Source organism: Leptodactylus fuscus, chromosome 2 (assembly GCF_031893055.1).
Source record: "Leptodactylus fuscus isolate aLepFus1 chromosome 2, aLepFus1.hap2, whole genome shotgun sequence".
NCBI classification, from domain to species: Eukaryota; Metazoa; Chordata; class Amphibia; order Anura; family Leptodactylidae; genus Leptodactylus; species Leptodactylus fuscus.
The window spans coordinates 156,850,322-156,866,656 of NC_134266.1; the positions used below are offsets into that span (position 1 = coordinate 156,850,322).

General features: G+C 38.7%; 1 protein-coding gene across 2 annotated transcripts in view; it reads right to left on the reverse strand.

Annotated features, from left to right (window-relative positions):
• RABEP1 (rabaptin, RAB GTPase binding effector protein 1) overlaps positions 1 to 16,335 on the reverse strand; it is a 52,140-nt gene that overhangs the window by 23,799 nt on the left and 12,006 nt on the right. For both annotated transcript variants that reach the window (XM_075264881.1, XM_075264880.1), the window contains exons 2-7: positions 11,397 to 11,525; positions 6,760 to 6,963; positions 5,292 to 5,452; positions 3,757 to 3,876; positions 1,419 to 1,554; positions 363 to 541 (exon numbers count right to left, since the gene is read on the reverse strand). In XM_075264881.1, the coding sequence (XP_075120982.1) occupies positions 363 to 541; positions 1,419 to 1,554; positions 3,757 to 3,876; positions 5,292 to 5,452; positions 6,760 to 6,963; positions 11,397 to 11,525 (929 nt within the window). The remainder of the gene's footprint in view (positions 1 to 362; positions 542 to 1,418; positions 1,555 to 3,756; positions 3,877 to 5,291; positions 5,453 to 6,759; positions 6,964 to 11,396; positions 11,526 to 16,335) is intronic.

Below are 16,335 nucleotides of genomic sequence, written 5' to 3' on the forward strand. Positions count from 1 at the left end.
ATACTTTGACTGCCAGTCTAATCTACTGCGCTGGCATAAGATGCATCATAATTGTTAAAAAGCTTGTTTATGGTACGTTACCAGCAAGTTACAGATAAATAAATGTAATGTATAAGTAAATAACCATTCACAGAATGAAACCACTTGGAAGTAACACTGGAACATTCCACTTAATAGCATTTTGTTTCAGGTTGTTGGTGCCGTTGATGACATTCCCTATGGTGTTTGGAATTGTACCAAACCAAGACCCCTACTTAAAGGGTCCCTGGTACTTGGTAAATAGCAACACCATGTAAAATCTATGTGCTGTCCAGCCAGGAGAATCAATTTGAGTCCATTCCTCTTGAGTAGGTGCAACTAACCTGGTCTTTCTTCTTCCTTTCTTCAACCTGTCGAAGTTGCTCTGTTGTCAGTACAGACTCCATACGTTTCATGTCTTGCATCATCAAACGCTGGGACTCCAGAAACTGATCATTTGCTTTTTGCCATGTATGTTTGAGCTGATTGTGCTGTTGCCTCTCCTGCTCCAGGAGATGACATACTGTCCGAACAAACAAAACAAAAAAAGTCACTAAAAAAAATACACTAGAGGTAGATTATAAAGATTATTTAATCCTTAGTATTTAGATCATTTTATTCCCTCATTTGACAGCCAAAATATTTAGCAATGTTGGTTGTCTCTGAATAACAGGACATGTAACACATAGTTTAAAGAGGACCTTTCACCATCTCCAAATCCAGCTCTTTAAATGTTTTAATAGGTGCTACTCCTCTGATTCTGCATAGTTAGATTTTTTTTTTATCTCTAGTCCCCAGGACTATAGAATTATATGCTAAACTTTTGACTTCTGCTCATCCACACTCCAAACCCTTCATTAATGGCTGTTTCTTGATGAATTCTCATCTGTAGTAAAGCAGGAATCAAGATACTTTTGTACCAATCTATTCTGGCCAAAAAGAAGAGAAATAAGAAAGAACAACGTGACAGAACAGCAGAATCCAAAGCCACTGCTTTACTTTAAACATTATGAGGAACCATCCTGCCTTGGAACAGCTTGTCTGCAGGGATCTCAGCTGTCAGACCACCACAGATCTAATATTGATAGCCTATCCTAAAGCCAGGGCATCCATATTAGAACTTCAGTGTTAGAAGTTTTACTCACACTGACAATTGTGTTCACTGTAAAATAAACACTTCCAAAAAAAAAAACAAAAAAAAAACCTTTATCCCCATTAAATCGTTTTATTTTGAAACTGGAGTTGGTCCCGTCTACAAAATTTGACTCCAACTCTACAGGTCTGTGTTGTGCACAACAGAGCCCCAACTTTTTTTTTAAAGAGCAACCAACTTTTGTAGTCTACAAGACACAAATTCCACATCCAAAGAGAACACAAAACTTAGTTTTAATAGTAAATACCTTCATGCAATTCTTTCCTCAACTTCTCAGCATCCTCTTGTAGGACAGACTTCTGAGTATTCAGAACAGCCACATACATTTCTAAGTCTGTACGGCAGGATTTTTCAGCTTCAAGGTAATGATTCAGTTCCTTCATCTAATGAATGAAAACAAACTGTAAGCTCGCCTGCAAGCTTAACTATTTATTATGAAAATGTGTGTAGCTTAAAAAGTCGAGTAAAAACATTTACGTAACTTAATGGACTATCCTGATCATCATCAGTAAATATGTCATAAGTAGGAGTTCCACCTCTGAAAAGTATACAACATTTATATGGCCAAACATGAGGTGCCCCTAAACTAAACTGATCAATCGGTAAATATAAGTTAAAAGGGAGTTTGTTGGGTCAATAGCGATCAATGGATCTGGATGGTTTGGGGGCAAGACAGCCCCCACTACCACTCGGATCCTCCGCAATGAATTTGCAGGATCCTGTAAATTGCCATGGCAGCCAAGAGGCTGAGAAAAAGGCCCATGGCTGCCTATTGTTAATAACATAGGGAGCTACTGCTATACAATGTAAATAATAAGTTAAAAAACTCCATCTTTTAATTTAAAAAATACAAACAAATATACATACATCTTAGATATCACCATGTGCGCACAAGTCTGCACTACCCCCCCCCCTCCAAAAAAAAAAACACGGTGAGTCTTAATTATAAATAGAACTTATAGGCAACAGAATACAATGACCCCAGAAAGAACATTCTTTTTAAAAAATGACATTCTATTAGTGAATATTGTAAAACATAATAAAACTTACATAATGACCTGCTGGAAAATGTCCCCACGTTATTTTTAATGTAGAATGAATGCAGTAGGAACAAAATATCAAAAAAATTATAGAATTGTATTGTTTTTTTCACCTGATTGCCTCTCAAAACATTAATAAAAGCTAATTATATGTAACCCAAAGTGGTGTCAAATAAAACTACAATTTGTCCGACAAAGAATAAGCCCTCACACAGCTACATCGACAGAAAAAAAAAAAGTTGTACATTTTGGATGGCAGAGACAAAAATTATGAAAAAAAGGCACCATGTATCAACATCCAAATTTCTGAGTCCTTTAAGGTTTAATTTAAGGGTCACCGGGGTAATATTAATGAAAAGAGTTCATAAAGGGGCATCATTTAAAGGGTTGTCCTTTATTCTCTGTTTAGTGGTGGAGGGCTCAACAGTGAGCAACTGTAAATGGTCTGCATGGTCTGTGTAGAACTGGTATCTACCACTATATGGTCACTGTATGGTGGTAATAGTGGTATATCCGGGTAGGAGACACATTTAGACATGCTTGTCCTTTAGCTGTACTTCTGCCTCTGGCTCTTCTGTGAAATGAGAGTGCCCAATGTCTCTTTTTTTGGCTATATTTTACATTATTAACCTCTGCCTGTATCATGGTTGCCTGTAAGCAAAAGTTCTAAATTAAGACCCACCCATGAAGCACTTGCAGACCAAATTTATTAAATAGTAACAACCACTTTGACAAATCTGGCAAAGCTCAAGACAGTCTAGCTTCAGCTGGACTGCTTAAAACTTAGATGCCATTGGAAAATCTATCCCATTGGACTAGTTTTTAACATCCATAAAGAAGATGCATCCACTTGACAGAAACTAAAAACGGATAAGCGCGCCTTACAAATCTTTAATAAAAACTGATTATACACAAAAACAGATGAGTGAGTTGGCCCAAAAAACTAGACCAATGAAGTTAATACAGTTTTCTCAAGGACAGTTAAAAGCAGATGACATACTGATGCAATATAGACTAATAGACAGAAAACTGATGAAAAATAAAGTGACATGCTGATTGAAAGTGGGCATTAAAAAGTGACTGTTTCATCTGTTCTTAATGCCTGTTTTTTCCATAGCCTAAAGCTATGTTCAGATGGTGGAAAGTGAAGAGGAATTTGAGGCACCCCGCTCATTTTCATTTTCCAGCAGAGCTTCGACTTTCCAATACTGATTAAACCAAGATAAATGGGACTAATAAGCAGAATTTCTTAAGAATTCATGTACTACGAAAATATACCATTTCCACTGCATGTTATACGCGGTTATTCTGCCTCCCATTAGTTTCTATTTCCTTTGTACTCCAAGTATGACCAAACAAAATCACCCAGGCAAAAGTAAGAAAAAGCAGCAATCATTTATTTGCTGGGGCAGCTGCCATCCAACAACCACTTTACATGTGTATTATATTTTACTACCACTAGGACTTTTGCCTTTTCCCCTCACAGACGTTCACAAACTTTCCTATGCTAAAACATACAATACAATCAAGTACAAAAGGTGAAACCTTGGATGCCTCAAGCTCCTTTATCTTCTCCTCGGCTTCAGAAAGCTTCTCCTTTAATGCACCAATCTCCTTTTCCATAGGCATCACTACAGATCGTAGTTTTTCAGCATCTTCTTGAGCCTGTTCACAAAAGAAATAATCCTTGATACTGCTATAATGAAGCATTTTGCAGTGTAGACCTTGGAGTTTAATTGCATATATATTTAATATGTCAATACGTCAATCTATGTTTGGTCATATTTGTCATTTCTTTATATTATTTCAGCACTTGTTTTTCCATTATCTTCATTTACTGTTATTTTGAGTGATTATTCTGGTGGCTTCTCAATCTAACTGACCAATACTTAGAAGTTCAGTGTTTACTGTTGTAACAAGACTTTTTTTTTCCTGTTGGTGTATACGAGTTTCTTGCTTTGGTTGTACCTCAGATACACATCTAGGAAGCCTCTCCTCTTCCCCTATAGGTACTAGAAATCTCTCTGCTCTATTGTGCTAGATGTACGATGTCACTGAACGAGATTAGAACATAATAAGGACGGGCCCCCTATTTCTTCTTTGGTAACTGCAGCTAAGTATTATCATTTTTCATTTAATAAACTCTTTTTATTTCATTATATTATGGTGTGATTATAGTCATTCTTAAACCATCTAAGTTAAACTGTTCTAAAAATCTGTTTGCCTACAATTGTGAATAAATAAATGTTGTAACTTATAGGAGCAGTATTTCCATTCTTTGGTAACTTATGTCTCACAAGTGAAGCATAGGAACTAACAGTGTTATTACACCTAAAGGTATTTATGACAGCAAGCAGAGATCTAGACAACTGTGAGGAGTTGATATAGAAATATATTGGAAATTTGTAGAACTTTTTATTATACACACAATAAAGTTGGTCTCAATGTTGGTCTAAAACGGAACAACCCCTCTAAAATATTCACTGGCATACGTAAAAGCAAATATGTTTCCTTGCAGTCTTTCCATATTTGTCCTGGTGATCTGGAAACCTGATCCAGCTCATTTCTGTACCGCACACTGACAAACTGGTGAAGGGCCATGAAATCCAGCAAAACCAGAATCAGACTAGTTTATATGAAGGAGGCTTAGTGAGTGGAAAAAAAATAAAACAACTGGAATGTAGCCAAGTAACACTAGGTTCACGCTAACATTTCTCTCTCCATTGTTCCAGTCCACATGGGGATCCGAAATACAGAGAGCCTGCCTGCTAAAAAGAAAAAAAAAAAAAAAAAGCAGTTACCCATGGACCCTGTAGATCAGTGCTTCTCAAAGTGGGTGATAACACCTCCTTGTGGATGCCAGAGGCCTACAGGGGGCACTGACTTTAGTGCACTGTCAGCTTTCTAGCGGTATATAAAACTGCAAGTGCATGAGGACATGAAACGTCCTCTTTAAAGAGGACCTGCTATCACCTTACTTTAGTGAAACTTTTTGCATATGTTCCCAGTCTGTTTCACTGATGTCACAGATAGAAATCTCTTTTAAGAAAACGAATAATTTTATAGGAAAATTTGCAAACCTTTTTCATATCATTTTCCAGGTTCTCCTCTTGCTGACCTTCGGACAGTCTCCTCCTAAGTTCTGCAATCTCCCTCTCAACAGACTCCCTGTATTGCCCCCACTGCCCTCGTTCCTGCTCCAATCTTCGATGAAACTGAAGTTCATATTCTCGCAGTGTGTCTATAAGCAATATTGAAGCATAGAATAAATATGATACAACCATAACGATGATAACATGAACAAAGACAGAAAAAGTTTATGGAAATCTCCAGGATGGGGTCTCTCAAGGGAAAAGAGAAAAATGGAAACTCTGCATAAAATTATAGTATTTAGTCAGTACCAAAAAGCAAGTTAATAAATCTTCGTGTATTGGTCAACAATAGAACACATTGGCCATGGCGATTACAGACGGGGGTCAAGGAACAGAGGAGTCAGTACAATTTGCAGGTCAAATGGAACGTTTGTGACTAAAGGGTAGTATAGTACAATGAATGGCCCAGGGAACCGTACAATGTGTGTCAGGAAAAAAGACGTGTTGGTTTAAAGACAGTCTGTCACCAGAACCTAGCTCATCAACCGAAAAACCCAGCATCTCCGCAACGGAGGCATTGATTTGCAAAGGTAAAACACCATTGCCTCCATTGCAAAAATATCAGTGTTTGTCAATATGAGCTCATTGATGCCTCAATGCTCTTGCCTGCATACCTCTTTGGAGCAATAAAAACACCCTAGTTGCTTCTTAAAGTCAATGTGCATATTGACAAAAACAGAAGCACCTCAGCAACAGAGACACCAATTCACAAGGGCAGAACACCATTTAAAGGGGTTGTCCCATCACAAGGATCCTATCTATACTGCTTGTTAATGTGGATTTGGGGGCAGAGCTAAACGGCCACCAAATGATGCAAGAAACCAGGAAGAAGGAAGATTTTACAGCAGTGAAGACTGATGAGTATGTGAGGTGGGAATACCCCTTTAATTCAGATGACCTTAACCTATCCATTTGTGGAGCTGGATTCACATGCTGAGTTCTGGTGATAGACTCCCTTTTAACTATTGTCAACTGGAGAAACTGAATAAAGAGGTTTCCTCAATCCTGTAGAATTCAAAGGTGTTATGACTGAAATTATGTTTTACATTTGCTAACAATTTACTTCTAAAAACAAATTAAAAAAACACATCAATCTTTACAATTTGAATTTTACAGTATGAAAAGTATCAGTGATGCGGGTTATGTGCTGGTGCAAACGTTAGTTTTACTGTGACAGCTATTGTACGAAGTGTCTGCTGCATGATCTCACTGCAAATAGTAAGATGGATTCAGCTACTGGCATATGGGTTTAATGGACTGATGGAAGTTTCAATAATGACGATGACAACATTTCAAGGGGTTCACTGTGCACAATAACGTCTACATCTGCTAATAGATGCAGGTCACTAGTCAGGAACATGTGTATTAGGCCATGAGCCAAATGAACCAACTATACCTTTCATGATAGCCTGGAGAGAAGCCACCTCTTCCTGCCATTGTTTTTTCACTTCATCAATGGCTTCTTGCTTAGTGTTCTCAGACACTGTAGCTATAGCTTTGATGTTCTCCATCTCTGCTTGTGCTTGGGACAGCTGGAGATTCAACTGGGCTATTTCTTCTTGTGAGGCTTGAACAATAGCATGTTGTCGTTTTAAGTCCTCTGCATGGGAGAATTCAAAATGTATTATAATTTTAGGGCCAAAGGAAAACCTAGTACAAATAAGCCAATTTATAGGTTCTATAAGTTTCTCATGTACAAATGTTTGTTCTTCTTTAAGTTTAGTACTTTAATAGGTAAACTTTCTTTTGCCTATAAACGCTTTCTTCTTCTACTCTGTATGTGATTTCTTGACTAAGTTAAGTCTGTCATCAGAAGCCAGAATATCAGTCCAGCCCCACAGATGGATACAGGTGACCCTGACCTATCTATCTGCAGGGCTGGATTGATATGCAGGGTTCCAGTGACTGGATCTCTTTAACCTTTTCGCTGCCAAGGGTCTCTGGAAATCTTGCACCTCCAGTAGCCAGAGCAATTTTCACAGTTTTGAGATGGACAAATCAAACCTAAATTGCAACATTAAAAAAGCATCCAACCCCCCCATACCTATATATTTTCTTAAAGTAGACACCTGCAGCATTGTCAGAATGCCACTTGGTACTGTATACGAACAGGCACCTTCATGCAATTTTGATTTAAAGTGAATGTTTTATGAAAAAATGAAAATAAATGTATATTAGTTGTTAAAAGCGGAAACCAAACAAAAAATTAAATGCATCAAACCTCCTAAAAATAAGAGTTCAACATGTGCAGAGTTCATACATATCACTATGGCCTGAACCCGCATGCACATGTCTTCAGAAAATCGCTAGAACTGGAAGGAACAAAATTCTGCTTTGAACCTGGAAATGTTAAAAAAGTATCATCCTATAAAATGTAGGGATTACACAACATGAAAAGTAAGTGAACCCCTAAACCCTATATATTTTTTGAAAGTAGACAATCTGAAGATTACAAATGTCTTAATGGGTCATCGATAGCCACATCCACCTTCATGCAACTTTGCGACCAACACAAATAATTTTTTTAAAAAATACGCTAAAACACATACTTGCACCTAAAACTCATGTTCAATCTCACATTCATAAACAAAATAATTTTAAAATAATAGCTTATGGTGTATACAATGTGTATATATACTATATGTACCGCAAACATCAACTACAACAAGAGCTCGGACTCCCAAAAACACGAATACAGAAGACAAGCAGGATTTTGCTGTTGTTCACTAATATGATAAAAAGCTATACTACACCTACTAAACTGTGACACCAAAATCTAACTTTTTTCAGAGTACACAGCATACCGTATATAAAAACACAATTTAATAGTTTATATATACAAGCACCTTCATTCAACTTTGCGGCAAACAGAGATTGCTAGCAAAAATTGCGCAAAAATTCAAATTTGCCACTAAAGTGCGGCTCAAGAAATCCCTTTCTGCAAACATAATGTACTGTCCATAAAACTGCAATATGTGAGGAGTTCATACATACCACACATGTATATATTTATAGGGGCGGGTGTTAAAGAATCGCCAAAATCGCAGAAATGCACCATCCCATTTTGTGCATGCAAATTAAATAGGACTTTACATAAAAATGTTATTTTCCATCCCCCTATAATAATTTTAGCAATCTGTACGTTCATCTCTAGTGATAATCGTTATTACTATTATTTTAGTGTGTAACGGACATCACTAGAGACGTATTTTACTGTAGAAAGCTCAGGTATAGACAGGACAGGGATTGGGTGAAATGTAAACTTTATTTGCGACTTTATGTATATATTGTGTAAGTGTTTGGTGCGACTTTTTTTTTTGGCTTGCGACCTGGACAATGGTAAACGTCTGGGTCACAGTGCCAACAAACTTCCTGGTTATGTTCAGGAGGTATAACATAAGAATACCCCACTAGAAAAGCTCAGGGGGGAATTACATTATAACTGTATGTGACAATCAGAGACAAATGTATAGTATACGCTCTGATTGGCAGGAGAAGGGTTAATAGGGACAATAGAGTCCCTGCCACCCCCCTCCTGCTGTCACATACAAGTTATGCAGAGAGTCAGATGGTCAGGTCAGATTTCTCTGTCTCTCTCTCTCTGCTGCACTGCTCCGTGTCCCTCTTCCTTTCTTGTTAGATCGCAAATTGCTTGCTTAGACAGGAGGGGGGGGGGGACACTTTGGAGCTCTATATCTTTGGACTGCATCAACATATCTTGATGCTTTCAATTGCATTTTAAAGAGGAGAATCTCATCTTTAAAATGATAACTCGATGATTGGATGTACAGTTTTGGAGAAATTCACTGTTGAAACGCTGTCGGGAATTGAGATCTGCAGTTGGATCTCAATGCCAAATAGTGTTTTCAACAGTGAATCACTACAAAACTGTAAGTAAAATCATCAAGTCCCTGGTATCATTTTTTTTTTTTTAAATGTAGGATTGTGAGCCCCACACAGAGCTCACAATGTACATTTTTCCCTATCAGTATGTCTTTGAAATATGGGATGGAAATCCATGCAAACACGGGGAGAACATACAAACTCCTTGCAGATGTTTTTTTTTGCCCTTGGCGGGATTTGAACACCAGGACTCCAGCACTGCAAGGCTGCAGTGCTAACCACTGAGCCACCGTGTGGCCCCGCAAGTCCCTGGTATCATTTTAAAGATGAGAGTCTCTTCTTTAAAATGCATTTTAAAGCATCAAGATATGTTGATGCAGTCCAGAGATATCGGCATTAGTAGGGAGGACGTACTAAGTACGTCCTCTGCTACTGAAGTGCCACCTTGGGAGCACGTACAGTGTACGTGCCTGGCAGCGAAAGGGTTAAGGGGCCCATAAACCTATTGCAAGGCATTCTTCAAATGTAACCACAGGGATCGCCTACTCTTCAGGGGAACCTAGTATCAAGAATTTTATTCAACTGCACAGATGCCAGGTATAGCCATAGTGCAGCTGGTAACAAGTGGAGAGGGCAGTCCAACATCTCTCAACAGCTTAGCTCTAACTGTTTAACAATTATATGTCAATTACATCAGTTACATTTCCCACAATCCATTGCTTGCATAATTTAGAATTTAAAGATCTTGATGTTTTTAACATCCGCTCTGTTAAACAGTCAATGTAAAATAAAAACAAAAATCTTGGCTGGAAAAGAGACACTGTACAAGATAAGTAAAGTACAGTATTTGCATTGATATTTATTCAACAAGTGCTAAAGACACAAATTACAAGAATATAAACAAACCATCTACACTTTTTTAAATACAATATATTTTACAAAATGGCATTGAAAGTTTTTCTTAAAAGGTTTATAGATGCAAAAAACCAAGAGGGTTTTCCAGGGCTAACCGATGATCTGTGGGAGTCCAATAGCCAGGACTCCTGCAGATCAGCTATTTGGAGTGTCAGAGGCGCCTTCCACCCAGTACCACTTCTGCTTTACAGGGCACGTGATACTTCACTTTAATTTGTCACATGGCCTAATTGCAGCTCAGTTCAATTCAAGTGAAGAGGCTGCACTGCAATATCAAGTATATATCAGCACTAGGCTTAATGAGGACTATAGAGGCTGCAGCTTCTAACACCTGAATGGCTATGGCCCCGATATTAGACCCCCTGCTTATCCTTAACCAATGACCTATCCAAAGGACAATCATCAATTATTTAGTTTGGAAAACCCTTTACATAAAGAACAACTAAAATAGGTCACTCTCAGACAACTCATCAATTAATGATCATGATGATATCATTAACATTTTTAGCTTTAGAAAAGCAAAGATGATGAAAATTATAAGGGTGGGTTCTCACTATCATGTTAATTTATGTTGCTGTCATTCCGTTCATTTCCATTGACACTAATGTTAACAACATAACGGACGCTAAGTTCTGTCATGTTTATTTAATTTTGTAACAGAAGAAAAAGTCCTGCATGTCAATGTGACGGGTTCCCTACAATTGTTGCCATGTTCATATTTATTTATTTAAAAAAAAATTAAAAAATGGAGCACGATTTTTAAAACGGTCACCACCGAAAGCAAAACTGTCTTAGTGGCCCATAACAATCACAATGCAACTTTCTTTTTTCACGAGAATACAAACTAAAAGTTGCGCTGTGATTGGTTGCTATGGGTAGCTTCTCTTAAACTGTATTAATAAATCTGCCCCATAGTGTCTGAGCTAGTCAGTAACTAAAACAGCAGCAAAAACCTAAACTCTGTTTCAGCTTTTTACTGCGGGAAGCCCAGGACCAGAACATGGAGAGGAATCTGAGGCAGGAGACTGTCTCAAATTCCTCTTCAATATCTGCTATGTGAACGTGGCCATAGACATTCATAGAACATTAGCAAACTATTGATTGTCCAATGTCCATAACACAAAAGTAGGTTTGTCCATTAATTTCTTTTGTATCCAAAGGAAGTTGTGTAAATCACTGTCATGACTGTGCATTTGACTTTAAGAACTGCTTTGTGATTTTCCAAGGAAAGTTCTGAGACACATTATTACAAAATCACTGCTACAAAAAGCTTACCCTCTTTAGCTATATACAGCTCCTTAAATTTTGCCCTCTTCTGATTAAATTCTTGCTCTAGTTGGGCCTTGATCTGTAAATATTCTGCATTCATTCTCTCCAGTTCTTCCACCCGCTTTTGCAGAGCAGCTGATAAATAAAGCAGATCAAAGTTAATATCACTACAAGTATGATCACAACAATAAGACAATATATGATTTAGTTGCAGTAAAATGCATTAATTGTGGCAAGTGTTGGATTATCAGCTGTCAGAAATACCAGTATCTGCAGCCAGCTAAACTGTCCAACCATCTAAGACCTGGTTCACATCTGCGTTCGGTAATCCGTTTGGGTAATCCGCTTGGGGACCTCCTAAAAGGAATATTGAACACATTAAAAAGCAGTGAGCAATGAAAGGACACAGACCCCATAGACTGTAATGGGTTCTGTGTGGTTTCCGCACGATGTCCAGATGAATCATGCGGAGAGAAAAGTACTTCAAGAACTACTTTCCTCTCCACATGATTTGTGTGGACACCACGCGGAAAACACACGGACCCCATTATAGTCTATAGGGTCCTTGTGCTTTTATTGCTCACCGCTTTTTAATGTGTTCTATATTCCATTCGGGAGGTGTCCATGCGGACTCCCCGAATGGAATAGCGAACTGAGATGTGAACCAGGCCTAATACTAATACTCCCCCCAACATAGGACGTCAGAAGAAGAAGGAACAAGCATCGTGAGTATAATGGTAAGTTCTTTGTTATGTTGGCCAACCGCTATCTACAGTTTATGGGAACCAACTGTTTAGGAGATTTAGGTTGCGTTTATACATGCTGTTTAGTACGTACAAAATAGTGGATCGTAAAGTCAGAAGAAATTTTATAAGGCATAGTCTAATTTTATTTTTTAAACCTGCAACATAACTGCACATGCTAAAGCACTTTACAGAGATTAGAAAAGTAAGGGAGCCTTCAAACGATGTAACGCTGTGCTCATTCTGATCGTAAAAAGACGTTCAGAATGAACGTGTAAAAAGCAGCTCCCATTGACTTGAATGGGTGCCGGCATACGTGCGCTCCCCATTGAAATCAATGGGAGGCTTTTTTCCCTATACTTTCAATGTATTACGCACGTATGCCGGCTCCCATTCAAGTCAATGGGAGCTGCTTTTTACGCGCTCATTCTGAACATCTTTTTACGATCAGAATGAGCGCAGCGTTACATCGTGTGAAGGCTCCCTAATAGTAGAAAATCATTAAGCTGTATTTCTGATCTTTGTCCAACCTTACAGGTAATTTTCTAAAGCTGTCCTAAAAAATAAGATGTTCAGCAGAAATACGCACTACAAAGATGAAGTATGAGATTGGAGAAGATGATCAAATCTGTAAGCGTATGTTTTGGAACTGAAATAGCACATATTAGTTTGCATATTTAGTGAATTTCTTTTTTTGGGTGGGGGAGCTAGGATGCAATAAAAAAAATTTTAACTTTGTTTTTTGCTGTTTATGAAATGCAAAGATCACAAGCTAATTTTAGAATAAGGGTCGGTATATATACAGTGATACACAACGTATAGTTTTTTTTGCTGGTATTTCTTACCTTTTAGTACTTTTGCACAATAAAATATGGGAACAGTGCTGCATTTGGACCCCTTCTGATCTAAAACTTGTAAGGTTAGGCCATTAATTTTATTTATGTACATAGGAACTTTGAATTTTGTCTTAAAAAAGAATATTTAATTATATTTTTGTTTTGGTCCAACTATGGAGAGCACTGATTCACGGATTACGTACATAATTCTATGGAATACACAGTAAAACAGCCATGCACAGAGCTTATTGACACAGTGGTAGAACCCACAAGATTACCGTGATGGATAAATTTCTCAGAGACCTTTAAAAGGCTATGCTTGGAATTCTTACTGTACAAAGTTCAACTATATCTCTGATGACACCGTATACCTAGCAACAACCTAGAGAACCCTGCAGATTGCAAATAATATAGGATTATACAAGTATAACCTTACAGTTAGTCCATTATGTTAGAATTTTCTGTGTTCAAAGAAATAAAAGAGGTGGTTCATAAAGAAGAATATAATGCTGAATTTGATGTAGATTCTGTCTCTCATCAGGTCGAAATTCTGCCTGAAACCTGTCCCCCCAGCTCCATATATTTGGTAGGAAAAGGCAGATTTTTAACCATTCTGCTAATTTTTCAGTCGGATTCTGCCTGAAACGCCCATGATTGGGAGGAAGATTTAGGAGCGGATTTTCAAAATCGGCACCAAAATCAGCTTGAAATTCTTGAATCAGAATTTTTTTGCCTGACAAATTCAACGTCGAACTCCTCCGTATACCCCACATTCACAGCGGTTAGGGCTAGTTCACACGGGGACATGGACGCTGATTTTGACAGCAGATTTTGCGGCCAAATCAGCATCCATACAATGTCCACACTATGTGAACTGCGGTCGCGGCTTTCACCTCCGCTGTCGGCTCAAATGAATGAGCTGACATGGAGGGTGCTGCGGCTGGGCGGAAGCCGCGGCTCATCGCGAGCGACTTCCGCCCGAAAGATAGGTCATGTCGCTTCTTTTTCTGCTAGCGAGCTAGCAGAAAAAAAAAAAGCGAGCAGTTCACATAGGGATACATTGTATGGACGCTGATTTGGCCGCGAAATCCGCTGTCAAAATCAGCGTCCATGTCCCCGTATGAACCAGCCCTTAGAAGTCTATGAAATGGAAGAGACTACTGGAAAACACAGAAATAGTTGCATCTGCTAATCTCTGCTACTGTGAGCAAGGGAGCGCCTTTGACACTGATATATCTTCAAGTAAAGCCTATACCTCTGTATTGAATGAGGCAATAAATCAGCTAAATGCCTCATCTTCCTCCTTCACCCCTCTATAGACTTGTATGAGCTGAATGCAAATTCTAAATAAACTGAAGTGAAGATGAGGAGGAGAGCAGCCCGATAAGTGGAGAAGGAAAAATTTATTTAATAAGATATATTACAAAGCCTCTGGCACACCTGTACTATTTATTTCTGAATAGTTGTTTTACAATTGGCGGTATACTTTAAAAATAAATAAATGGAAATGCTTAGTTCACACGTGAAAAAAGCCTAGCTGATCTTGTCACTGATTTTTCAGCGTTGCTTTTTTTGGACACTGGCTAGTTCACACGGGGACATGGACGCTGATTTTGACAGCGGATTTCGCGGCCAAATCAGCGTCCATACAATGTATCCCTATGTGAACTGCTCGCTTTTTTTTTTCTGCTAGCTCGCTAGCAGAAAAAGAAGCGACATGACCTATCCTTCGGGCGGAAGCCGCTCGCGATGAGCCGCGGCTTCCGCCCAGCCGCAGCGCCCTCCATGTCGGCTCATTCATTTGAGCCGACAGCGGAGGTGAATGCCGCGACCGCAATGGTCGCGGCGGGAGCAGTTCACATAGTGTGGACATTGTATGGACGCTGATTTGGCCGCAAAATCTGCTGTCAAAATCAGCGTCCATGTCCCCGTGTGAACTAGCCCTAAGTCAAAAGTAACTCCAGATAAGGGAAGAATAAAACACAAAGTTATATTACAAAGTTTCTTATGTTGATCTATATTATTCATTTATGAAAACTTGTTTTGTAATTTGAGGTTTTAAGGTGCCATCACTTTAGAAGGCCATGCACATTAGATCAGGGCCAAACTTTTCCTGACTTTGACTCCCCAGCACTGCATTAGGTAAAAAGTATAAACAAAAAGTATGTTTTTGTACCGTGTTAGCCAGTGGGTATAAAATATAAAAAACTTGAGTCTTCAGTAGTTGATACTAATGGCTAACTAAATAATGATGACAGATTACAAGCTTTCGGGCTAACTCTGATCCCTTCCTCAGGTATAGTACTATATTATACAGTATATTATATAGTGGTATACTATAGTATTACACCTAAGAAAGGGATCAGAGTTAGCCCAAAAGCTTGTAATCTGTCATCATTATTAAGTTAGCCATTAAAAAAGGTATCAACTACTGAAGACTCAAGTTTTTTTGTTTTTTTTATATTAGGTAAAAAGGTAATTTCAGTAGGACTGACTACCAATCTAATGTCCGTGGGGGTCCTCCAATAGTACAACAGCAGTGGAGAGGAACTGCATGTGTATAACCTGCTTTATTTGCTTTCTGATGTCTGCGTACAGACTTCTCACAACTAGTAAATACATAAGATGAATCTGTTTGAATTATGAATAAAACTTAATGTGACAAAAGCTGGCAAAGTCATTTTCTACATGAAAGGGACTGCACACCACACATTGAGGGTATGACACATTCTTCAAAGGCAATAGGGGAAGCCAATTTAATTTCATTTATCACTCTGTTCTTTGTTGGACCTGATCCCAGTCAACAGCTATGTGTGACAAACTCAAAGTGCTGCAAGAGAGATCTGTGGTCTCAGCCTTGCCCATCCACTGTTGGACCCTTCTTCTGGACACTGAATGACTACCCAAGCTTAAAAAATATTAAATAGTATATCAAAGGGATTATTTTACAAAGACAAACCCTTTGTAAATATACTCACAACTTAAAAGGGATTCTACCATTCAACTACTTTTTTTTTCTAATTACCACGTCGGAATAGCCTTAAGAAAGGCTATTCGTCTCCTACCTTTAGACGTGGTCTCCGCCGCGCCGTTCCGTAGAAATACCGGTTTTAACCGGTATGCAAATGAGCTCTCTGCAGCAATGAGGGCGGGCCCCAGCACTGAAACACCGATGAGCGCATCCCCATTGCTGCCCGAGAGCTCTTTCCTGCACCACCTCCTTCTTCTGCAGCAACTCTGCCTCTTCTGGCTTCTCTTGCTCTTGCAGTTCTATATAGGAGCATAGAAAGGCCACCCCAAAATGGTCGCAGGCCGGCTCCTGTATTGAACTGCAAGAGCGGCTACCCAAAAATGGCCAGTGGCGGC